This window comes from Neoarius graeffei, chromosome 12 (assembly GCF_027579695.1).
Source record: "Neoarius graeffei isolate fNeoGra1 chromosome 12, fNeoGra1.pri, whole genome shotgun sequence".
Lineage (NCBI taxonomy): Eukaryota > Metazoa > Chordata > Actinopteri > Siluriformes > Ariidae > Neoarius > Neoarius graeffei.
Window position 1 is genome coordinate 69349345 of NC_083580.1, and position 26889 is coordinate 69376233.

Below are 26889 nucleotides of genomic sequence, written 5' to 3' on the forward strand. Positions count from 1 at the left end.
GGCTTCTGAATCTTGAAGAGTACAATTTCACTGGCTGTGAAGTTGAACAACCTTTTGCACAGAGTGACATGATCTTTTTTTAGATTTGGTCACCGGAATGAAAAGTTCGCATGCTGAATTGACTGAATTTCAGGGTGCTTTCACACCTGAGAGTGAATCAGAGTGAAATTGATGCTTTTTGTTTGCTGTTCGTTTAGCTGAAGTGCCTTGTTGTAGATAATTGAATGAATCAAAAAGCAAAAAAAAAAAAAGTTAGCTTTGTGGTGTGTGATCAAAAGGTTTTTGTGATGTGCGTTTGCGATTATACTATGGACCTCTAGCTTGAGCAGAGAGCAAAGCCTACAGCAGTGAAGCGGTAGTCTGGCTAACGCGACTTCAAAGCTCTGCGAGCTATTGGTCTGGCCAAGATATTAAGCCCAACCGTTTCCCAGAGCCCGTGATTGACCCGCCTCCCTGAAATGCCTCAGTTTGCTACTGGTCGAAGCCAGAAAAGGCTGTGACGAAGCTTAAACCAATCACATCACTCTTTCCTCTGACGTATGTGACGCGACGATAGGATTCTCGCTGAGCCCCATTGATTTGGCTACTAGCGGGACTAACTGGTAGATTAAACTCTTACCGAAGCCGGTCGGGAGCAAGGCGAAAACGTCCTTCCTTTCAATAAATACCTCCAGGGCTGCTCTTTGCTCCGTTTTCAATGAGAACTTCCCGTTGAATGCTTTCAATACAGCATGATTCTGTAAACAATCTATGGCTTCCGGTCGCAGTTCTACTACGTCACTGCCTTGAACACGCCTCTACCCAGGGCCGTTGGAAATGCTCAAAGTTGATGGGCTCCCGATTTTTCCGGAGCTTGGAAGAGCTGTAGATAGCTTGCCTGGCCAGACTAAGCTCGCAACAGGCCCTCGTGTTGCGTCACGCTTAGGATGGGCGGGCCCAGGCTAGTGAAGCGGTGACCTGGGCAAGCTGTTATGAGTGGCGTTCACACTTGACACAGCGGAGCAGCGTGTGCTCAAATCAGACATGAGGATTGCACGAACTGTTTGATATGCCACGTTAAGGACGTCATCGACTTCCTTGATTTCTCGAGTTTGACGCAGAATTTTTGTTCTCTGCTTGAGTTTGAGGTCTATCGTTAAATCACAAATGCGCATGTTGTCTCAAAAAAAAAGTGTCACGTGGGTCCTAGTGTTGAAAGCACAATGTCACGCAGCGTACTGACTCCCGAAAGTTCCTGTTCACTCCTGCTGCACGTGCATGACGGCACCGCTCTCCGTTCGTTCGCAACAGGAACAGTCTCGGAACTTTTTTGGTCGCACCTCATATCGCTGAAAACGCACGTGTTTTAATCTTGACGTGAAAAAGTAAACACATCTTTGCCAAATGTAGTGGAAATCAGAATCACTTGAGCATGAACACAGAGCCACACTCTCTGTACATTACTAGATAATTATAGAAATGACTCGTTTTTGCAAAATTTAATGTTGCATCCACCGTTTATGATATCTCTCTCTCATCAGTCAGAATCACCAGAACACGCTGCATTTCCACAGCACTTTGTTCTTCGGCTCGTTTTGCAGCAGTGCTCCAGTTTAGCAATTCACATATCTCCAGCAAAATGTCGTTCACAACCTTAAACATGTGGCATGTTTTGGTTCACTTCTTCTCTTTTGTGTTGAGGCCAAATCAGGATCGAAACACTTTCTCACTACAAACAAACCGCGCGAGAGCTCGACTCCTATAACGGAATAAACACCGCGTGCATGAACGCACCCTAAAAGCAGTAAGCAGTGGCAAAAAAGATTCAGTAAATCGCCTCACTCCTTGGTGAAGCTTGGCTGCATTTAGTGAAGAAAAGTGAGCAGGCTCTAGCAAATATTCTATAACTAACTGGACCTGCAGCTAGATCTGGTTACGAAGTTGAATTAAATTAAGACCACATGTCCAGCATTGAAATTCTGATGTTTAAACGTCTACTTCCAAGCACAGATATGACATTTAAGTCAGTGTTTAAAGTCAGTCTTCCCTCTGAATGGAACGTTTCTTCTTGTTTTTAATGCTATGAGTATACACTGCCGTTCAAAAGTTTGGGGTCACCCAGACAATTTTGTGTTTTCCATGAAAAGTCACACTTTTATTTCCCACCATAAGTTGTAAAATGAATAGAAAATATAGTCAAGACATTTTTCTGGCCATTTTGAGCATTTAATCGACCCCACAAATGTGATGCTCCAGAAACTCGGGCTACATCCACACGACAACGGCAACGAGATTTTTTTTTTTTTTTTTTAAGCGGGTAAAAAAAAAAAAAATATCGCGTCCACATGGGCAACGGATCAGTAAAATATCAGGTACATATGGCAACGCAACGCTTGCTGAAAATGATGCAATACACATGCCACACCTCTACGTGCGCTGTAAGACGGTCCCATTGGAGACACCAGACCAATAGAAGAAGTAGGACGCATGCGCATAAACCCCTTCTACCCAGCGTGAATGAGTGAGTGCTGCTTGTTCTAGTCATGTGGTTGTGATGTCATCGTAAACAAATCCGTTCTACTCATCCAGACGACTTCGCAACGGTGCCGTTGCCAGATTTTTCCACTCTGGAAACCGTTCTCAAAAAATATCATTTTGGGGCACCCAAAACGCCGGTGCCGTGTGGACGCCAGGCCGAAACGATAAACAATTTTATCGGATTCAGCTGAATCCGTTGCCGTGTGGACAGGGCCTCAATCTGCTCAAAGGAAGGTCAGTTTTATAGCTTCTCTAAAGAGCTAAACTGTTTTCAGCTGTGCTAACATGATTGTACAAGGGTTTTCTAATCATCCATTAGCCTTCTGAGGCAATGAGCAAACCCATTGTACCATTAGAACACTGGAGTGAGAGTTGCTGGAAATGGGCCTCTATACACCTATGGAGATATTGCACCAAAAACCAGACATTTGCAGCTAGAATAGTCATTTAGCACATTAGCAATGTATAGAGTGGATTTCTGATTAGTTTAAAGTGATCTTCGTTGAGGCGGCATGGTGGTGTAGTGGTTAGCGCTGTCGCCTCACAGCAAGAAGGTCCGGGTTCGAGCCCTGTGGCCGGCGAGGGCCTTTCTGTGTGGAGTTTGCATGTTCTCCCCGTGTCCGCGTGGGTTTCCTCCGGGTGCTCCGGTTTCCCCCACAGTCCAAAGACATGCAGGTTAGGTTAACTGGTGACTCTAAATTGACCGTAGGTGTGAATGTGAGTGTGAATGGTTGTCTGTGTCTATGTGTCAGCCCTGTGATGACCTGGCGACTTGTCCAGGGTGTACCCCGCCTTTCGCCCGTAGTCAGCTGGGATAGGCTCCAGCTCGCCTGCGACCCTGTAGAACAGGATAAAGCGGCTAGAGATAATGAGATGACATGAGATCTTCATTGAAAAGAACAGTGCTTTTCTTCCAAAAATAAGGATATTTCAAAGTGACCCCAAACTTTTGAACGGTAGTGTGTGTGTAATATATATAAAATATATTATACAGTTGTAGAATATAGAAAGCATGCATACAGCATCAAATAATTGATGGACTTAAATGAGTTAATGTTTTTCACAAAGATTTCTGAGCTTTTCAAGGAAATGAAGTGATCGAAATTTTTTCTGAAGGGGAACTACAGTTCTGTGGCTGACTATCATGGTGATCGTGGTGTAAAATAACAGAAATGATGCAATATGTGCAACAGTTAAGGTTGTTTCTGATGCTGTAATAGTAACTGGCAAACATGGAGGCGTGCAAAATCATTCCAGGGTTCTTTTTACTTTGCTGCACAATCATGAAGTTCATGGCACATGTAGCTGTCCACATAGTCAATTTTTGCTTCGAGGCTTTTTCCATACCAAAACATACACTGAACTCCTATTTGCCACTTTGAGGAAATGTTTCTCTTTACCTTTTGGGCCGTGTCTGATGTAAAACAAGCTGAAGTAATATGTAGGTTCACCACAGATTGTTAGAAAGTCTGTCTAAGAGGGTCGGATATTTCGTAAATATTATGTTTGACCAGTTGGCAATGTTCAGCATAGCAAACTCCACTCCCTTAATTCCTGTTTCTTAGAAAAGTACATATTTTTTTCCATTGAACTACAGCCCAGGAACTAAAAATCGGCCTTGAAAAGCACCTAAGAGTACTTGACTTCTAAAAACATTCCTGGAGCAGAAGTGCGTTTTTAGTTATGTCTATTCCAACAACAAATGTACGCCATCTTTCCTGTTTTTAAGCAAAAGCCCAGGTAGATTTAAGCTTCCCACAACTACTGTAGCTCATTGACCAGAAACTAAGCGGTGGCTCTTTTTTTTTTTTTCTCTCTTTCTTCTCTCCCCCCCTCCTCCTCAGTGCTGTGAAAGTAGCTCTTTCAAATCTCGTTTTCTCTTTATGCTGTCCACAAAGTGCTGTTAAATCAAGCTTTTGTCATCCTCCTGACTGTTCTCTCGCTCCTCCTGATACAGGAGAGGTGTTCGATTACCTCGTCGCCCATGGCAGAATGAAAGAGAAAGAAGCCAGGGCCAAATTCAGACAGGTGAGACTCTGTTAGTGTTGAACAAGCACTCAGAGCTTGTAAAAGTACCGGATATTTTTCTTAAGTTTTCTTAACTTTAAAACCGCCAAACTGAAAGAAACCACTGTTAGCAGCTTTTCAAGTGACTGTGTCAATACTTAGATGCTTGGCTTTTTTTTTTTTATCTTTAATGAGCAGATTGTGTCAGCAGTGCAGTACTGTCACCAGAAGTGCATCGTTCACAGAGACCTGAAGGTGAGGCTGGTTTTGAGCCAGATGTTCACTTGATCAGGATTTTGGACACGATTACAAATGACTACCAGCCAAAAAATTATACTGGACTTGTTCACTGGTCACCTTTGCCTCCATATGCCCGATGACTTGAGAGTTACCGTGGTAACAGCACCCAGTGATGGTAAAAATGTGTTTATTGGTGGGAAATGTTCATGATTGATTGATTGATTGATTGATTTTTTTTTTTTGCTTCATGCACATCATAAGACACTTGTATTCCCACCTCACCTATCCTGTTTAGTCGTTCTTCATGGGTATAAGATGATTTGGGGTCATTTTCACTACGTTCACACTGCAGGCTGAAGTGACTCAAATCCGATTTTTTTTTTTTTCGCCCATATGTGACCTGTATCCGATCTTTTATTGACAATATGAACGACACAGATCCGATTTTTTTTTCAAATCCGACCCAGGCCGTTTGGATATGTGGTCCTAATTCCGATTCCTATCCGCTCTTTTCATATGCGACTTCAGTCTGAACCGCCAGGTCGCATTCATCCGACTTACACGTCATCAACAAGCCACAAACGTCACTATTCTGCGCTGAAGTAGGCGGCGGGTCTCTCAAAAAAAGTTACAACAACATGGCTTTGATGTTCCTTTGAACGGAGGTTGCAGTCACTACCCCGCAGAACGCCTGAGCCAAAACCCTTGCCCTCTTCCTTCTCAACCTCCTCCTTAACATCAGGCTATTGTGCATGTTCTGGCTCCGTCGCAACAACAACTGCATCATCGCCAGGTACTCCATGCTGGCTACTGTCATACACAGGAAACTTTAGGTTACTTCCGTAAACACTGGCCATGCTCACTGCGTGTGACGTCGTCGTCGTATCCTGCAATGCGCATGCGGAACACTTTTAGGTCGCTTTTCGTTCATACTGAGGATCACATACAAGTCGCATATATTTGTTAATGTGAACGACCTCACAAAAAAATCGGAATTGAGCATTAAGCCTTGCAGTGTGAACGTAGCGTTTGTTCCTGGGACAGGCCAGATTCTGATTGTATGTTTGAAAAGGGAAAAAAAACAACCTGACAACAACTGAAGAACAAAGAAAGGAAAGCTCAGCTTTGTTCTCCATTCAGATTGGATCGATGTGGCTTTTCTTTGCCATTCAGATTCCATTTAAATGTTTCTTGCTCAAATCGAGTATGCTGTGTGTATGAACAAAGCCGACACGCGATTTTATGTATTTATTTAGCTGGCTAGCGTTTCCAAAGTAATACTTTAATCTGTAGATGTTTAAAACCCTGACTTTTTATTCTGTCCAGGCTGAAAACCTGCTTCTGGACGCGGACATGAACATAAAGATCGCTGATTTTGGCTTCAGTAACGAGTTCACGCTGGGCAACAAGCTGGACACGTTTTGTGGCAGCCCCCCGTACGCCGCTCCAGAGCTCTTCCAGGGAAAGAAGTACGACGGGCCAGAAGTGGACGTGTGGAGTTTGGGCGTCATCCTGTACACGCTGGTCAGCGGCTCGCTGCCTTTTGATGGGCAGAACCTGAAGGTGAGACGGCGGTATGGGACGGAGTCATGTCACGTCATGGGGAGCTTGACGGGTTTAGATCTAAAGAGTTGTTGTTTTGGTACTTGATTTCGCAGGAGCTGCGCGAACGTGTTTTAAGAGGGAAATACCGAATCCCGTTCTACATGTCCACAGACTGTGAGAACTTGCTGAAGAAGTTTCTTATTCTCAACCCCACTAAAAGAGGAAGCCTTGAGGTTTGTAATGGTGCCTGCTGCTGGCCACTGACCCATCACTCATAGTTTGTGAGGAAATGTAGTATATTCAGTCTGAGCGCCAGTATTCCACCCTTAGTACGAGCTAGTATCCATTCCAGTTCCAGCTTTAAACTCCATCCGTGCTCTGTCTCTTTGCGCTTGTGCACAGCAGCAGATCATGAAGGACCGGTGGATGAATGTGGGCTACGAGGAGGAGGAGTTGATGCCTTACGTTGAGCCGCAGCCCGACTACAAGGACCCCAAGAGGACAGGTCAGCACCCTGGCAATGCAGGGGGTTGGAAGAGAGGTGCAGGGATGAGAGTTTTCCGCTTTTTCTGAGCAAAAATCGATATTATGCCAAATCCGTTGAGTTTTTTTTTTCATTGAGGGGGGTTGGGGTATGTTCCTTCGTGATACTCAAGCGTATGACAATGTTACATGTTTACAGTTTCGCCATCTTTAGTCTCGCTGAGTCTCGCGGTAGAATACGTGTTTTCTACATTGTAATTGGCCAAAACATCGCTGGCGAGAGCATGATAGCCAATCATGACAGTTCTTACAAGAGTGTGGGAGAGAACAAAAGCCAATCATAACAGTTCTTACAAAAGTACCCGCATCGTTCTATTTTATCGAAACTTGCACATGTTCATCGTCGCTGCGCTTCAAAAATACGTTTCTCTTTCGTATCGGCTTTTTTACTCAAAATGCCGAATACAATTGACGAGCGAGACGAAGCGAAGGTACGTGAAATCGATGCTGATATAAAAAAAAAAACAGAGACAAGCTGACAAGCTCTTGTCTTTGGCCAAAAGGCTGAAGAAGTCGAAATGATTAAATGAAAATGAGAAGTGACTGTGAACTAGGGCTGAACGATCTATCGTTTTCGACCGAAAATCGCGATCTCAGACAACACGATTTTGGGATCGTCAAAGCCGCGGTTTTTCTCAGTGCTCCTAAACTGGCCCATGTTTTGTTTCGTCAATAAATTGTCCTCATTTTTTTACACTACAGACAAAAAAAATTACGTTCAGGAAAGCCTTGTGGCACTCAGTGTGAAAGAATTTTGTGAATATCTCCTTTCGTTTTCGTGTAAATCCCCGTTGTTTGGAGGGAGCACTGTGAGGAAAAAGTGCGCTTTCTCTGTCTGTGTCTGACCGCGCGGGTTGGGGAGGGGCTGCTCGCTCACTCTCACACACAGGAGGGAGGGGCCCTGCAATAGCGACTGCTACAGCCACTACATCACTCTTATTTCCCACAGGGGAATTGTTGGCTCTAGTTATAATTTATAATTCTTATGTACATTCTTTTACAAAAGTGCAATATTTTGATGCTGCTGAGCCATTGATCAACCTTTTTTTTATGTCTGATATGTTGTAGATGGGAAAAGTAAAAGAAGCAAAAGTTTACTTAAGAAAGATGGCTCTCTTTTTATTATTTTAAGTTATTATAACTTGTTCCTCAGGCACTCAATGTTAATAAACAGGCCTACATTTGAAATCTGTTGACCTCAGTTTTCATTCTTGCATTAGCTTTTTGGAATTCATTGTATTAATTAATTTGCACTGAAACTTGATTTAAAGAAAAAAAATCGTGGTTGAAATCGAAATCGCAATATCTGCCAGAAAAATCGCAATTCAATTTTTTTCTTAAAATCGTTCAGCCCTACTGTGAACTATAAATAATTGTATAAAGTGTACATAGACATTATCCCATAAACTTGGCATTCGTTTGATTTAATACATTGAACATGTACATGATGGTCAGTAAATCTGAATTAATGCTGACAGTTTTGAAAATTTAAATATTTCAAAAGACTTTTTGAAATCATATGCAACTAATGAGGACATAGGGTGACTGACCTTTTCTCCTTAAGAAATTTTATTTAATATATGAACATTTTGATAATTAATAAAACTTACGTTTAATGTGAATTTAGTTTGTCATTTTTGTTGATCATAAATTATAACCATACCCTTGAATGTAGAATGTGATTTTATTTTTAATTCAAACAATACTCCTATTGATTTGAAACATGTTTTCATGTAAATATATAAAAAAAGAGATTTTTTTTTTTATCTACTACAGCTCAGATTGCAGGAAAAGTGGTTTGCAAGGCCTTGTTTTTCGAAATTTTCCTGGGGGGGGGGTATCCCTCCCAGACCCCCGGCTTCAGGCGCCATTTTGTTTTCTGCTTTTTTGGTGACCACCCACTCTCATCCCTGGAGGTGGGGCAGATGTCTGGTCTCAGTGGACTGGGTGATTGTGGGAGGGTGGAAGGGATGGAGCCTCAGACGTGCAGGTTTGGCCTTGGTTGTGTGTGTGCGCGCGTGCGTGCTTTTTGTCTCTCTTCGACTCCTCGTTGTCTCCTGTTTCATATGCCAGTTTTTTGCTCTTTATTGTTTTTGTCTGGTTTTTATTTTTCTGCTAACTTTTTTCATTCATCCGTCTCCACCCTCACCAGATATCATGCTACAAATGGGATACGCTCAAGATGAGATCCAGGACTCCCTCGTCAACCAGAAATATGATGAAATCATGGCAACTTATCTATTACTGGACTATAGGAATTCAGAGGTATGCAGAGGTGTCAATAAATATGCACTGTCTAGGGTCCGGTTTGTATTTTGGATAACGTTTCTTGGAATTTTCTGCGACGCATTTAGACCTGCCAACCTTTATACTTATTTATTTTTATGCCCTTATTCAATCTGGGCCTGGTGGGACCATCAGAGATGCCTACTAGTACGGATTGGCCGTATTTTGTACGGAAAAGTTACGTAAATATGATACAGCAAACAGTGTTATTCTGTACGGAATTATTATAAAGTCTTAAATTCCAGTGAGTTGTTTTTAAATGTCCAAGCGACTTTTTCAATCCATGCGTGATTCACAGCTAGGCTATTTATTTTTACGACAACCACACATGCTGTGTGTGACATGCGCAGATTCCGCACATTTGTTCGCGCTATTTTCGATACGGTAGAATGGCCGTGCATTACACCCAGTCAAAAGGGCAATGGATACGCGCACTGCAAACTGTGTAGAACTGACATTAACATCACTCATGGTGGTTGCGATGACTGCACGCGGCATGTCAACTACAAAAAAAAACCACATATGGAGTATGCTGAAATGGCGAGTCAGGCGGAAAGTAAATCTGGGGGTATCCAGCAGTTTTTTACGAAATCTGTGGATGAAAAGACACGGAACGTGACACGTGCTGAAGCGGTGATGGTTGACCTGTGCTTGGAGTTGAACTTGCCAATTAGTGCCATGAAATGTGAGCTAAACTTATTCAGTTTCTTTTTACATGTCTGATTTTTATTCACTGAAATATCAAACACTGGCTGTACTTCTTTAATTCAAAGTCTTTTCAGTGTTGCAAGTGCAAATGTACATGTAGTATGATCAAAAACAGAATTTTATGATTAGTGCTGTTGGGATTGTGGCAAAAAATTGATCATTCCACTGTTTTAAATACAATTATAAATGTCATTTTATTCAATGTGTCTTCTGAAGCATTATGCTGAAGTATTTATATATTGGGACATTAAGATAACAATGTCGGACTCTCTTTGGCATGAAATAAGAATTTTTTTAAATTTTATTAGAATCCGTTAACAGGTAGAACATTTTGCCAGGCAATATAATATAATACTTTTGAGGAGTTACATTCAATACCAATGATTGGTAGTCAACCGTAATGTCTGCAAACAGGGAACACTATTGTATTTATAAAAATGTGAGATATTGTATGCTCTAGAAATGTGTTGAGTGGAAATTCAGTTGAGATGGCTGCTTGCGTTTTGTTTATTCAATTCACACAAAACAGTTCTTTTTAATAATTTAAATGTTAAACATATTGGTATATATACACCTCTTTATAATGGAAATGCGCATAAATTAATGTTACTGAAAGTCATTCCAAAATACTGAAAAATGTTTTCAAGAATACTGAAATTCAAAATTTGGGGTAGGCATCTCTGGACCATCAAGAAAGATGAAAAGTGGCCCAATGCAAATGCATAGAGTTATACTGCAAAAGATAAATGCCAAAAAACCCCATAAAACAGGGACCGTTAGACAACAAGCGAGACACGGTTCATAAGGTGGTCATGGTAAGCCAGAAGACCTACACTGAGCCCTGCTGGGGGGGAAAAAAATTAAAAAAAATAAAACCGCACCTGGATGGGTGTGCTGTTTGCCCACAGTTTAAGGGTCCGAACCCTGTAGGCTAAGGTTCGCAGGTCACCATGTCCCAGCCAGGTATGAACTACAATCAATATCCAGACGAAACAGAAATGTGAACACAAAAAAGATGTTTTAAAAACCCTGATCCGGGAGGTTTACTGCTGACTTGAATACGTCCACATCTGGAGTGGTGGGGGAATAGAGTTACCGGGAGTGAATTCTACAAACGGCTGATCCTGGGAATGTAGGATGAGCGATGGAGGTTCGTATGTGATCTTGGAATACTCACAGCAAAAGGATGACCACTTGTGGAGAATCTAGTAGTTCTTATACTAGGTGCCTTCCTGGGAAGAATGTTGGATAATTCAATGGATGGCTGCAGAAACAGGTGACGGTAGAAAACGCAGAGCGAGGCGACATTTCTTCTGTGAGCTAGTGGTGCAATGCCAGCTTTCCAAGGTTTGTCTGTCCAATGATGCCAGGGATGTACTACCAGCCCCATTCCAAATTGGAGAAGAATATTCCATGACAGGGTGGATGCACGGTAACGCGTGCTTGCTTTTGCATCGAAGCTCGACATTTTAACATCCGAATACGCTGCTACAGGTCATCACGATCACCAAAAGTATCTTTATTGATTCAAAAATAGCAGATGAGCCAATTGATATATGAACCTGAAATGACTGACGGTTCTGTAGGTGTCTGATGTTAACCGACAGCCTTTGGAAGCTCCGCCCCTTCCTCAATATCTCAGTAGTAATCTTTTGGCCAGTGCTCTTATTTTGACTTGATTTTCACGCGCGAATCTTGCACCCCCTCGCTTTCTGGCAAGGAAACCGGAGTGAGCACGTTATATATGGAGCTTTACAGTCACCACAAGACGCTTGGGAGGAAAGCTGGCGCTCGTTTGTTCTAATTAAGATGGAGACACTTTAATTATTAATTGCTGTGCAGAGTGTTCTTTTTCCTAGAATAGTAAAGTGTGTGTGCATTTAAACTTTGCTGGTGTCTACATCTTAACTAAAACAGACGTAGTTAAGTTGTAGAGACGAGAAAATAATCCAGTGGCTTAGAATGTTTCCTTTTCAGGGTTGGTAGGTCTGTAAGTGATTCTGTAAATGTTAAAGCGCATATCACGGGTAAATTCAGGAGCAAGATCAATGTAATTCTCCTATTTTATATTAAACTTTGGTCAAATATCTGTCACATTTTGTGCAAAATTTTTTTACCTTGCTAGAAAAATACCAGAAAAATGCAGTTGAAATCAAGCCATTCGAGGCGAATTGGTCCGCCTCTGAAAAAACTTGGCGTTTGGATTTCCCGGGAAACGTTGATTTTCGTGACGTCGCGTGCAGGACGCCTCCTTCTGAATCCTACGTCAGCGCTGGTTTGTTTGAGAAAACGACCTGGTGGTTTTCTGCAAATTTCTTCAACGTTATCACGTAATTATTAAAATGGTTAACAGATGTATCGTAGGAGGGTGTAGCAACACCAGTCTTGATGGGATTAGTACTCATCGTTTTCCAAAAGACCGGACAATGAGGGAGAAATGGGAGCGCTTGGTCTACACAGGCTGTGCACTGAAACCGTGCAAGCTCTCGCAGCCTGCTGGCGCTTCCGCAGACGACGTCACGAATCTGGCTCCAGACCCCCTTAGGATTTTTCCAGACGCGTTTTATTTATTTATTTTTTTGCTGTAGACAGATGGCCTTGTGCAAAATTACCCTTCTGGATGAGTGTGTAAAGGGACATAAAAAAAAAAAAACCCCGAAATTGGTCCAGAATATGCACTTTAATTCATGCACAAGCAGCAAAGAAAATGATTTTCTCTTTGGGCTGCTTAATTAGTTTTTACTTGTAATCCTGATCATTGGGATTTGTTTCCAAACAGATCGAATCATTGTGATAATCGTGAATTCAATATTGTTGCAGCCCTACTTTCTTTCAGTATTAATGCTCGCTGCTCTCTACCCCAGTTGGACGAACTCTCAATAAAGCCCCGCCCAAGCATTGACCTCACAAACAACGCCCCATCACCTTCTCACAAGGTACAACGCAGTACCTCCAACCAGAAGCCACGCCGATGCACAGACCAAAGTACGACACATTTTGAGCTCAAGTTGTTTGGATGTAGTTTTATGCTTTGTGCTCATTTTTATTGATATCCATGTCACTTTCTGTCCCTGCTCCAGGTTTGTCTGTGTCGGTTAAGCGCTCTCAGGGCGACAGCAAGAATGTCGCTGAAGACTACGGGAGGAAAAGCTCAGGCAGCTCCGCTAAAGTTCCCCCAAGCCCGCTTACTACAGTCGACCGAAAGAAAACCCCGACCCCGTCCACCGTGAGTTCATATTTTCCTTCGTGAAGTTGGCAGTTACACTACGTTCAGACTGCAACCTGAAACGACCCATATCCGATTTGTTGTGAAATCCGATTTTTTTTGTTAGGCCGTTCACATTACCAATTATATGAGACTTGTATGCGATCTCCAATATGAACGGAAAACGACCCAAAAGCGTCCCGCATGCGCAAATTGACACGTAATAAGCACATCTACGTAATACATAAACAAAAAAAAAGCGCACTCTTCATGTTTAATGATTTTTTTTGTTTGTTTGTTTGTTTAATTATCTGGTTAGTGTTAAAGTGTGAGGTCTCGTGTGTGTTTTTGTTTCTGAACTGAAATGAAAACGTGTAGCCTGGTAACGAGGGTTGACTCCTAAATATGTCTCTAATTTCTATATAAGTGCACTACATGTTACTAGGAAGTAATGGATTTTTAAACTCTCTATATAGTGCACTCGAGCTTCAGTAGGCAGTCATTTGGGATACGGCCGCTGTATTACCAAACTCTTAATTCAGGCTTAATAATTTGCACATATTTATTTTGTCATATTAATAAACTTTTTCTACATTTTTATAAATATTTATTTAGATTGTTTATAGCCAGCTGAATTCTGCAACTTCTCTCAGCGCTGGCTCAAGGTGCAGAAACACCAGTGCAGTTTGCGATGGAGATGAGGCGAGACCTGGCGATGTGGTTTTTGTGGCGGCGGCTAATGAGACCGAAGGTGTCAAATTACTGGAAATTTCCAGAACAAACTTATAATCTTGTAATACAGGATGGTTTAAGTTATAAATCAGTTATAGAAACTGTTTTATTTAATCAGGCTAACAGATCAACATCCAGGTCCCTACCAAATCCACCATTAGCTTGATCAATTCTATAAAAGTCTATTTAAATTCTGAAAACTGTACAAATGTTGTTTTCCACCAAAGAGGCGGGATTAGCCAACGCAGAATAGTGACGTTTGTCTCTTGTTGATGACGTGTAGGTCGCATGAATGCGACCTGTCCGGTCAGACTGCAGTCGCATGTGAAAATATCGGATATGCATCGGAATTAGGACCACATATCCAAGCGGCCTGGGTCGCATGTGAAAAAATCGGATCTGTGTCGTTCAGATTGTCAATAACAAATCGGATACAGGTCGCATATGGGCAAAAAAATCGGATATGGGTCGTTTCAGGGTGCAGTCTGAACGTAGTCTAAGTGATGATGTAACTGTGTTTTAATGTCGTTTTGCTCCTTTCTGTGCCCTACAGAACAGCATCCTTTCAACTGGTACGAGTCGTGGGAGAAGCTCTCCAGGTGCTGAGCGATCGACTCTGGGTGTACAGAATGGCAAGGACAGGTACAAAGTTAAATCCTTGAACACACGCTATTGTGAAGTGTACACACACACACACACACTCGCTAACCTGTACGCTAATATGAATGTCGTGTTGTGGATGTGTGGATGACTTATTTTGCATGTGCACCCTATGTTTGAGGTGTTGTGTATTTGTGAAGTGGAATGGCTCACACTCGTGCATGTTCAGCGCAGCATGAGCCTGTGTCTTTTGGATTTTATTTTTTTTTTCCCCCTCTTTACCCCAGATCAGCAGAGGCCTTTAGTTTTGCACTGGAGCGAGTGTGGTTAGTGATGGAAAAAGTGCCACCTGAAGTCTTTTCTGTAAATATTTACCCGCACAGTTTAAATATACGCCTCAAACCAAATCCGTCTTTGAGTAACGTTCCGCAGGCTTAGCAGTGTGGTTTAGGCCACAGTATTACTTAGTGTTGTGCGCAACAACAAGCAAAACTCTTTCATTATGAGAGCAGCCATCTTGAACAACCAGAGTCCCTTTTTTCTTTTTCTTTTTTTCTTTCTTTTTCTTGGCAAACTTTGCACCATTCTGCCCTCTCGGCCTCGTCTCCCAAAGTTTGAAGGTGAATTTGTACAAAAAGGTCACATGAATGACGGTATAGTTGTGCTGTGACCTTTAATGAATAAATTCAGACTGCTGTTTTAAAGTAGTTCAAGCGTTGTAATCTCAGATTTAAGTTAATTTAAAAGCCATGCGTTTGTAGAAAGAAAGGATTTGTGGTAAGAAAAATAGTCTTCCTTTACTTGCTGGCTACGTTTAATTTGCGACGAAATTAAAATCGGACCACTTAGCTGTCCAACTGAATTTGGGAGAAATTGGTGCGTTTGCTTTGGAAAGGAATGATTCTTTGAAAATCTTAAGAAAAAACAGACTGAACATGATTTCATTTCATTTCTGAACGTGACCTGGTGGAAAAGAGCGAGTGCTTTTTGAAAGAGTTTTGGGTGGGTAGAAAAGGGTGTGAGTGGGTAGAAAGGGAGCGAACGCATGGTGTGTGTATAGGAGGAGTGTATGAGTGGGCAGTGTGTGAGTGTATAGAGGGAGTGTAAGAGTGGAGTTTGTACTCTATACTGCTGGCAGATTGAAGAAGAAAGATGCACCATGCTGCATGGGGCCAGTGTGTTCAAGTTGCAGCAAAGCAAAAAAAAAAAAACCTGGGTATCATATGCCGCTTTTCCACTACAAACGCGGCTGAGTCGGGCTGAGCCGTGCCGTGCTGAGTCGGGCTGAGCGGGGCTGTTGGAGTTGCATTTCGACTACAACCGCGCTGAACCGTGCTGGCTGGAAGTGGGTGGACACATTGGGTGGAGTTAGCGAAAGTGGGTGGACGTCAGGTGATGTCGTTAAGCAGCGCAAACAGTGACATCAGTGAGCTTTTAAGCGGTAGTCTCACGACCTGAATAGTAAACAATAAACATGGAGGACATGGAGTTGTTAGTGTTGCTGGTCTTGGTGCTGTGGCTTGTTGTCACCGACAACGCGGACAGATACTGGCAAGAGCGTATAGATGAGGCGAGGCGCATAAGGCTTCAGAAATTCTCGTAATTCGTAATTATTCTCCTTCCGGGTTTGCGGTGTTTACAGATCCCAGCGCGCTCACGGGGCGTGTGTGGGCATGTGAAGACACTCCTCCTCACCAATCAGTGCACAGGGGAGTGTCTGCTCACGCCCCCAGCCTCACTCGGCATGGCTTGGCTCGCTTCAGCCCCACTCCAAAACGGTGCGAGTTTTAGGGGCTAAGCAGGGCTGAAACGAGCTGAGTCGTGCTGGTTTTTGGTAGTCGAAACGCGAGCCGAGTCGGGCTGAAGTGAGCTGAAGCGAGCTGAAGTGAGCTGAAAAAGGGTAGTGGAAAAGGGCCAATAGTGCTGAGTCGAGCACGGTGCTCTCCGACACACGCGTGTGCACTCTAATTTGCATGCAAGACTGATCTTTCATCTCTTTACCTGCCCGTGTACCTGATGTTTAAGGTGACGCGTCCTTTTCATGGTCTCTGACATGCGCGCACACGCACTCGCATGCAAATTTGCTTTAATATACAAATTCTGTCTGCTCGGAGTTGAATGCACTACTCTTGCAGCCTGTAGATTTTTCCCTCCTTTTAAACTTTTTCACGTGTAAATTATGGTTTTTCCAGGTAAATGTACGAAATGATTAAATTATCATCTGTTTAACACAGTTTAATTTCTCTGATGAATAGACAGCTCATTAAAGTGGACACATTATGCCCATCTGATTCTTGATTTGTGCTTTGCTGCTCCCTGGGCATTTTTTTTTCCTCCCCTCCTTTCTTTCTTCTTCCCCCACTGCACACTGAAAAACAAGGGGCCCATACAGCTTTGAGTTCTAGTTCTTCCAACAATGTGAGAGACAACCGTAACGACCTCAGTCAGTTCAGCATAGACGTGCTTAGATTAATACACGTTTTTGGGTTTTTTTAAGTTTCATTGGCTGTTTGGTTTATTAGCTTATCTCAACAGGAACATGATTGGCCAAAAAAAAGCGTGTTGACGAATGGTTTTTAAATGTAATGGCAAGATCAGCACCTGACACAATTTCAGTGCTTTTAATTTTAATCTCCTGGCAAAAGTATGTGGACATCTAACTGTCACAGCCATATTATGTGGTTCTACTCCACAAAGATGGAAGCAGACAATTGTATAGATTGTCTGTCTGTCTGTCTGTCTGTCTGTCTGTCCTTTTGTGCCATAGCATTGCAATTTCCCTCCACTGGAGCTAACCGGTCCAAACCTGTTCCAGCATGACAATGTCCTTGTGCACAAAGCAAGCTCTATGAAGACATGGCGTGCTGAATTTGGAGTGGAAGAACTTGAGTGGCCTGAACACAGCCCTGACCTAAACCCCACTGAGCCCAGTTCTTTGGGAAGAACTGGAATGCCGATTCCACCCCAGACCTCCTCACCAATCATCAGTACCTGATCTTACTAAAGCTCTTCTGGCTGAATGATTACAAATCCCTATAGCCACGCAAGGGATGTTAACCGATGACCGTTTGACCGGTGGTTGACCGAATGAACGTCAACCGGTTAATTTTTTTTTGGTTGTCGGTTTAAAAAAAAAATGAATCGTTTTGGAGCGGAGAACCTGGAATTCCGTGTTGTAAACGCTTGGGCCATGCCATGCGGTGTAAGGATGACAGCTGACAAATCAGAAACACCCATTCAGTCATGTCCCGCCCCAGTTAAAGACAGCTGACAAATCAGAAACACCCATTCAGTCATGTCCTGCCCAGCTGCCACTCGGCGAAAGAAAAGTGTAGACACAGGCTTTTTATCTTACAAATTACTATTCTGTTTTTTTTTAATTATTATTAGAAGGCACATCGAGTTTAGTCCTGCCTTGGCCAGTGCATTCTGAAAGTATGTTTCGGTCTGTAGCCAACAATGCATGTTATTGCAGATCATATCTCTCCACACAAACTAAAGGCGCAGATGCCGACTTTTTTTTTTTTTAATCGCACAGATCCGTTTTTTTTTTGGGGGGGGGGGGTTGTTGGAGTGTCTGATTGTAATTTCAAGGTGGATTCCAGAGATGCACCGATTGACCGGCTGCCGATCGGAATCGGCCGATTTTCACGTGATCGGCCATGACCGGCGACCGGCCGGTCAAAATTAAAATATGCCGATTTTCTGCCGATCAAAACTTGTGTATCACATAGAGATGAAAGTGGAAATACTCGTAATTCGCAACTAAAAGGCTGCAGCTCCACTGGCAGCTTGAACATGCTTTCTAGTCCGATTGTGTTGCGCTTGCGCAGAACAGTGTCAGTCCTGCGCGCCTAACGAGCTCCGGTGCGCGCGCCGTTAACAACAACGAAATTCACTATATTTGGATATCCACATATAGTGAAATTATTTTTGTGCCAGATATTGGATGTGAAAAGAAGAAAACGTTTGTGGTTGTGTGAATTTCCCATTACAGGAATGTTAGCCTATTACCAAACATCTAGTTAGATTTGTACAAAGAGAGAAAGAAAAAAATGTCTTTTTGTTTGTTTTACAGCCTTGGTTGCACTTGATTCCATTGGAAATTACTCTACAAATACACATTTGACAAAGATGATAGAATGGCTATGGTATAAGTATGACTGGAAATTATTTTTGTATTTTGATACTGAATGAAGAAATGGGTTGTTCTATAAGGCACAAGTTTTCAGATCTAAACAGGCTTATGAAAGTGTGTTCCATAGCAGTAGGCAAATAATATATGAGGGGGAAGTTGGTTTTGTGCCAGATATTGGATGGGAAAAGAAAAAAATGTTTGTGTGAATTTCCTATTTCAGGAATTAATGTTAATACCAAACATGAAGAAAGATTTTACAAAGAACAATGTCTTTTTGTTTGTTTTCAACCTTTGAGGTGTTAAATTTATTACTGAAAATCTGGCAGAATGTTCTATTAAAGAAAAGATAAAAAGAAAATAGTCTGTGTGTGCTGTGAAGTGGTTTGAAAAAATGAAATCGGAATCGGCCAAAATCGGTATCGGCAGGTCACACTCCATGGAAAATCGGAAATCGGAATCGGCCCAAAAAATTGCAATCGGTGCATCTCTAGTGGATTCTGTATTAAAATTACTAAATAGGTGGGTGCTGTTGCAGTCCATGAGGCGTGGGGGGGTGAGAGGAGGGCAGTGGATCAGGGGGCTGCGCGCGTTTGTGCGGAAGCTGCGCAATCAGTAGATCAGAATGCGCGCATTAAATTTTGCGCGGCTTTTTGATTTGCTGTTTTCTTCTCGTGCTTGTACTTCCTGTGTTTCATGGACTGTGGCGGCATTTGCTTATATGCAGAATTTGCTTTGATGAAGTTGTGGTCGGACGCTCCAACGACACCCCCCCCCCCCCCCCCCCCCCCCCTTGGGAAAGGAAGGTCGGATCTGCGCGATTCAGCCGTGGAGAGGGTGCCATCCGCCAAAAGGCGCACCGTTTGCATCCCTGTTAATTCCAATTCTAGAATTTTAAACTCCTAGGTTAACCGACTTTAACCGGCTAATGAGGCTCGGTGGTCGGTCAAGATTTTTTTTTTTAGTTTTCGCCATCCCTAAGCCACGCCCCAAAATCTAGTGGAAATCCTTCCTGGAAAAGTGGAGGTTACTATCACAGCAAAGGGGACTAAATGTAAGCATATGAGTGTTTATGGTTAGGTGTCCACGTACTTTTTGCCGTGTAGTGTATTAAAAGGAAGAACTACAATACAAGTAACCTGATTAAAAACCTCTTGTGCCATTTTAAGCAATATTTTTAACTTGGGAACGGTATCAGTGAGTGTGGTCGTTTTAAAAGGTGCTGTGACCTTTGTGTGCGCAAGTATTTGTGAATGTGGGACAGTGTAGAGAAACTGTAGTACGTGAAAAACGGTTATTTCTGTTTTTAACTCTGGATGCTATCTCGAGCAGAAACTGTACACGACGGACCTTTCGGTACGAGACCGATGGCCAGTGGAAAACGAACTGTTCTTGCGTTTTGTTGCTTTGTGCAGTGGAAAAAGTCGTGTTTGCTTTAGTGAGATGTTTCAAGCTTGTCTTTGTGCTGAATGATGAAGAATAATGTGCTTCTAACCACACCAAGTTCTTGCAAAACCCAGCCTGCATCATCAACACCATTTAACACGACCTTGTGTTGAAGTTTTTATTGTAATTCCATGTCCGTCCGTCCATCCATCCATCCATCCCTCCCTCCATGAGCTTCTCTCTAACATGCACTTCACACTCCTTTCCCACCCCCTGTGTGGGGGTTTGAGGAAGGGGTTTGTGGATGTTTCTCCCCCCAGCCTGAGCACACCAGGGTCCTGTGCCTCTACCGCCTCGGCAGCTGCTGTTCTAACTTCCTCTTCTTCCTCCCGCCCCCGCCACCACAAGTCCCTGTCCACCTCGGCCCACCCCAACTCCCCAGACCTCCATGCACATCGGTCCAGGCAAGTGGTGGCACAGCTTCCATGCTGGGCTGGAGCCAAAGAGCAGACCTGCTCAAGACATAAAGATCTTCAGATACCAGAGAATGCAGTACTCTTCATTATTTCAGCTGTTTATGCCGTTGCTTTGTTGTCAGTAATGGACCCTTTTCAGTCACGTGACCTTCGTAAACGCGACCGCCATTTTGGACATGTAGTGGACTTCGGCTCGAATCGGTTTGAATGCGAGGAAGGCGACAAACATAAAAAAGAAAAAGGAGCGAGATGCAGAAAACTGTATTTACTAGTTTACTGTAATTATGATCTGGCAGCTATTTACACCGGATCCAGTGTAAATAGCTGCCGGAGCCAACGTCTGAGCTTGCCGGAGCACGTGCGCTCCAGCCGGCCGCGAGCGTGCGCGCGCGCTCCGGAACCTCGTACGTTGGCTCCGGCAGCTATTTACACTGGATCCGGTGTAAATAGCTGCCAGATCATAATTACAGTAAACTAGAATGGAATGTTAACAGCAATGTAATGCCTTTTCTGGCTAATTTTATTCGTCTTACCTCCAACAAAGTGGTCACTACACAAGCGTTGGTATGCCGCTATCCATCTTCTCCGTCAGTCAGCATCTACCGGGATCCGATAAAATGATAACCCTTGCCTTGTTTGTTGATGGTTACTACATCCAGGTGCACAACAATATAGTGGCATGATGGAAGTCTTGCTGAAAATAAACACTTTCTTTGCTGCCGTTCCTCAATGTTGGCTGTGGTAAACTACTGGTAGTACATGTCCAAAATGGCGGCCGCGTTTGTCGTGACGTCACGTGAAAAGGGTCCATAGAATGCACAGTGTGCTGGAAATGCTTTCCACTTTTTGACACCAGGACACCACTTGCTCCTTACCTAAAGAACCCTGTACATGTTTGAATTTTATCTGCCTTTCGCAAAACTTTCACGTTACGTTTCCTATTCTATTATAACGCCATGCTTTATGTCTCATCCCTCGTTCCCAACTGACACATCCAGTTGCACTTTGACACTGACACCAGAACTGCTTCTGTCTTCTCCTGAACACGGTAGCAGTGGTCTCAGATCAGTGTAAAAGTGCATTTTCTGTTCATCTCTAACAGCACTTGTGATGTGGTTTGAGGTTTGGCATCAGACGGCAGTATGTTATAGCTCTCTTCCCACACGCTTGTCAGTGCCTGCCTCCGAGCGCACCCCTCTATCAGCCTGCGTCCAATGTAATGCACACTTTCTTTCTCATGAGCAAAAAAAATCTCCGTTCTCTCTCTTTCTCTCTTTCTCACACACAGCACAGATGTACCGCTAATCATTCAGCATGCTTATTTTGACTTGCGCGGACGGTGTTTGTATGGTTGGAGTATGGTCGCAGCTCTGCATGATTAGTAGATGAATCATTTCCTCTTTAAATGGCTGCCTTCAGTTTTGTTTCAAAGCACAACGCCAAACGAACAACAGTTTGATTTGTTAATGTAATTGGATTTCTGTGATGACACGAAAATGCATGCGAGTGGTTTGTGCACGGTAAGTAAAGGTTTATGCCCATGACTACTAAATTGACATAAATCCATGCTAGGCCAGAGATTAAAGATACCTGCCCAGTTTGCATGCGCAGGTTGGTTTGTATTTTTTAAAATCTGTCTTTGGTTGCTGAAATTCAAAACAATGTTATTTATTTTAAAAAAAAAAACTACATTTAATAGCATAAAATGCAACTTTTCTCAGATATTGCCATTTTAAAATTGTGTATTGGTTGTTTTTTTTGGCTGGAATTTAAGAACTTATGACTTGCTCACCCACTCAGTTAAAGTGCCATTCCACCATTGGATGTATTCTTTGGCATAAAATACAATATATTTTATGACAACATGACTAGACAGATAAATCTTTTAGCTTCAAAATGATACAGTATATCAAACATAATTTTTTGACAACAAGAAGTATATTAATTTTGCGACCAAAGTCACCTACCCTTTTAATTTCTGCACGGTAGTGAAACGTGATGTCATCGTCAGGTTCCCCTTCTTGTGTACCACGTGTCGGTCTATTTTTAGACCAGGAAACCCCCAAAGTGAGAGAGTCATTTCTCCTCGTATATGGGGGCCAAAAAAATTGCGAAAAATTGAGTTAATCTTTCAGTTAGCTAGATTTATTGGTATTAGCTAGATTTATTGGTATTATTTTTATCGCGTTCTATCCGCCATTGCTGATAATATGTGCCACGTCACGTGGTACACAAGAAGGGGAACCTGCCGATGACATCACGCGCGGAAATTAAAAGGGTAAGTGACTTTGGTCGCAAAATTAATATACTTGTCGTTGTCAAAAAATTATGTTTGATATATCATTTTGAAGCTAAAAGATTTCTCTATCTAGTGATACCATTTATATACTGTATGTTGTCAAAATATATTGTATTTTATGCCAAAGAATACATCCAATGGTGGAATGGCACTTTAACAATACGCAGCTATTTTATTTATGACTCAATATGCGGTCTTTACGTCATAGGAAACTTTTTTTTTTTAACTATAAAATTCAGATTGAATTGAAGCAGGTAGTCGCTGAGCAGATTTGTGAGCATGTCGTAAATAAATGCTTGCTTCATTACAAAAATACGAGATCCGTACTAAAGCTTCTCGATTTTAGTGTCGTATCAGGAGCGCTGCATGTCCGCAACTTGAGTTTGTGTGCATGTGTGAGGTAGGTACGGTCAGAATTGAGATTTCTTGGGCAGGAAGTCAAAAGAGGAAAAGGCGTAGCGAAGAAAAGAGGATGCAGGATATTAGTGGATATAATGAGGATGCCAGTTATAAGATGTAAAGTAATGTAATGATCGCCCAAGTTTATTTTTGGTAAGCATGAGGTTAAGGGCAACGGAACCGTTTGCTCACTTTTTTTTTTTTTTAGTGTAATAAGTATTAAAGGTGCTGAACCTGTCTTGGTTTAATGAGTTGGATCAAAGCAATATCTTAAACTGACAGAAATGGAGCACTTTTTTTTTTTTCCTTTTAAGTTTTCTTTGTAATTTCATCTTTTTATACCCCCTGCAAACGGGGGGAGGGATATAGAAATCACCCTATCCATCAATCCGTCTGTCCATGTGTCTTGTAAGTGCAGCAACTTCTAAACGGTTTGATGGATTTTGATGAAACTTTACACAGTTGTAGTATACCATCTGAAGATGTGCATGAAGGAAAATAATCACGCTCCGATGTTTGAAAGGGGAGATAAATACATGTTATTTACCAGCTGGGAGGTCCGTATCGTGAAATACCGTGACCAAGGTCTTGAAAGTACTGACCAAGACCCTCTGGGCCGAGGTCAATATTCAAGGCCGAGGTCACGGTATTTCACTATACGGACCGACCTTAAGCTGGTAAATAATAATATATATATTTTTTCTTTCCCAAATTCTAACAGGAAACGTGTCCGAAAGGGAAAACTGAGCCGAGCCGCCATTTTGAATCCTCATTCACGGCTGTAATGCAAACTGCTTTCTCTTCGGTATACAAGTGCACTTCCATGGCAGGAAAAAAAAAACTACATTTTGCCGCCTATGTATTCCCCTATTTATACAAAATTGAGTCATTCAGGATTCAGCCATGTTTTTTGCTCGGCGTTAGCAACAGTTGCAGGTTTTTAGCTTTCTCTTGAAATGTTTTTTCTTTTATTTCTTCTTCCTCTGGGTAGTAAAACTCGCTTTCGCTGTGAACACTGTCATTATCACTATCCATGCTGTAAAATTAATGCTGTTCTCCTGAGAAATGCGAAAATAAATGCTGACAAAAATTGCTACTATGTTTTGTTGTTGTGAACGAGCAAGTCGCCAGAGGTCTGTAACTGGGGTCCGTATCGTAGGATACGGATCCGCTCTCCAGCCAATCAGAGCGCAGGATTTAATGGAAACCGGACCGCAAAAAAAATAATTCAACTTGTTCCCTTACATATGGCAACATGTGATGACCGGCTCGTAAGCAGGGGGTATTCGATAGTGAGCTTACAGTTCTAGTTTTCTTTTATTGCGTCATCGCATGTTGCTTGGATAAATTCGGAGACATCCTAGAGGGACGTTTTCGCTAAAATTTTTTGAAAGCAAATGAGAAGCTTCAATCAGCCATAGCTACAAGTTATGTCAGACATTAAATGATCTTGCTACACCCCTGGACTTTTTTTTTTTTAAATGTGCTGTGTAATTATTGTTCTCACTGTCAGGTAAAGCAGCATGATTTATAAAGAATTTCATGTTCAACCAAAAATTATAGATTTTTTTAATAAGGCAAAAGTTTAAAATATGAAAATTTTTTTTTTCTTCAGTTTAGTGTATGACTAGGGGTGGACAATATGAAACCTTATCTCAAGATATTTGACCATTCTGTGCTATACTATGTACAGTGGGGCAAAAAAGTATTTAGTCACCAATTGTGCAAGTTCTCCCACTTAAAAAGATGAGAGGCCTGTAATTTTCATCATAGGTATACCTCAACTATGAGAGACAAAATGAGAAAAAAAAAATCCAGAAACTCACTATCTGATTTTTAAAGAATTTATTTGCAAATTATGGTGGAAAATAAGTATTTGGTCAATGACAAAAGTTCATCTCAATACTTTGTTATATACCCTTTGTTGGCAATGACAGAGGTCAAACGTTTTTTGTAAGTCTTCACAAGGTTTTCACACACTGTTGCTGGTATTTTGGCCCATTTCTCCATGCAGATCTCCTCTAGAGCAGTGATGTTTTGGGGCTGTCGCTGGGCAACACGGACTTTCAACTCCCTCCAAAGATTTTCTATGGGGTTGAGATCTGGAGACTGGCTAGGCCACTCCAGGACCTTGAAATGCTTCTTACGAAGCCACTCCTTCGTTGCCCGGGCGGTGTGTTTGGGATCATTGTCATGCTGAAAGATCCATCTACATTTCATCTTCAATGCCCTTGCTGATGGAAGGAGGTTTTCACTCAAAATCTCACGATACATGGCCCCATTCATTCTTTCCTTTACACGGATCAGTCGTCCTGGTCCCTTTACAGAAAAGCAGCCCCAAAGCATGATGTTTCCACCCCCATGCTTCACAGTAGGTATGGTGTTCTTTGGATGCAACTCAGCATTCTTTCTCCTCCAAACACGACAAGTTGAGTTTTTACCAAAAAGTTCTATTTTGGTTTCATCTGACCATATGACATTCTCCCAATCCTCTTCTGGATCATCCAAATGCTCTCTAGCAAACTTCAGACGGGCCTGGACATGTACTGGCTTAAGTAGGGAGACACGTCTGGCACTGCAGGATTTGAGTCCCTGGCGGCGTAGTGTGTTACTGATGGTAGCCTTTGTTACTTTGGTCCCAGCTCTCTGCAGGTCATTCACTAGGTCCCCCCATGTGGTTCTGGGATTTTTGCTCACCGTTCTTGTGATCATTTTGACCCCACGGGGTGAGATCTTGCGTGGAGCCCCAGATCGAGGGAGATTCAGTGGTCTTGTATGTCTTTCATTTTCTAATAATTGCTCCCACAGTTGATTTCTTCACACCAAGCTGCTTACCTATTGCAGATTCAGTCTTCCCAGCCTGGTGCAGGTCTACAATTTTGTTTCTGGTGTCCTTTGACAGCTCTTTGGTCTTGGCCATAGTGGAGTTTGGAGTGTGACTGTTTGAGGTTGTGGACAGGTGTCTTTTATACTGATAACGAGTTCAAACAGGTGCCATTAATACAGGTAACGAGTGGAGGACAGAGGAGCCTCTTAAAGAAGTTGTTACAGGTCTGTGAGAGCCAGAAATCTTGCTTGTTTGTAGGTGACCAAATACTTATTTTACCGAGGAATTGACCAATTAATTCATTAAAAATCCTACAATGTGATTTCCTGGATTCTTTCTGTCTCTCATAGTTGAAGTGTACCTATGATGAAAATTACAGGCCTCTGTCATCTTTTTACAGTAAGTGGGAGAACTTGCACAATTGGTGGCTGACTAAATACTTTTTTGCCCCACTGTATCATGATATTCAGGTTTTCTAACAAACTGTAAAAATTCAGTTTAGTTATACTTTTAACATCGACCAAAATCAAGTATGGGAAGTTTTAAAAAAATATCTTGCACTTTTAGATTCGGGGGGGAATAAATACCAAATCGGCTGATTCCAGTATGAGAAACTTGATGATGATTATGATAGGCATGGCAGCACTAATAAACTAATCTTGATCTCATCTGTTAAATGTTTGTTATTAAAAACAGCACCGTTCCACAAAGAGTTCCAGTGGTGTCTCCCTCAACCAACAACATAAGCAACTCCACGGTAGCAGACCGCACCAACTTCCCCAGAGGGGTGACGAGCAGAAGCACTTTCCATGCAGGCCAGCAGAGAGCCTCACGTGACCAGCACGCCTCAACCTACAACGGGCCCCCGGCCTCCCCGTCGCTGTCTCACGGGAACAGCCAGGTCCGTCGCACTGGTACTGGCATCTTCAGCAAATTCACCTCCAAATTTGTGCGCAGGTGAGTTCAAAACAGTGGAGCCAGTGA

General features: G+C 42.4%; 1 protein-coding gene across 6 annotated transcripts in view; it reads left to right on the forward strand.

The window, feature by feature from the left end:
* The window catches only part of mark2a (MAP/microtubule affinity-regulating kinase 2a), an 89960-nt gene that overhangs the window by 47618 nt on the left and 15453 nt on the right, over positions 1 to 26889 (forward strand). For 5 of the 6 annotated variants that reach the window (XM_060936320.1, XM_060936321.1, XM_060936323.1 and 2 more), the window contains exons 6-15: positions 4475 to 4545; positions 4723 to 4779; positions 6091 to 6327; positions 6423 to 6542; positions 6715 to 6850; positions 9005 to 9117; positions 12711 to 12831; positions 12927 to 13072; positions 14337 to 14425; positions 26602 to 26862. In XM_060936320.1, the coding sequence (XP_060792303.1) occupies positions 4475 to 4545; positions 4723 to 4779; positions 6091 to 6327; positions 6423 to 6542; positions 6715 to 6850; positions 9005 to 9117; positions 12711 to 12831; positions 12927 to 13072; positions 14337 to 14425; positions 26602 to 26862 (1351 nt within the window). The remainder of the gene's footprint in view (positions 1 to 4474; positions 4546 to 4722; positions 4780 to 6090; positions 6328 to 6422; positions 6543 to 6714; positions 6851 to 9004; positions 9118 to 12710; positions 12832 to 12926; positions 13073 to 14336; positions 14426 to 26601; positions 26863 to 26889) is intronic. The other variant, XM_060936322.1, reaches the window with a different exon arrangement.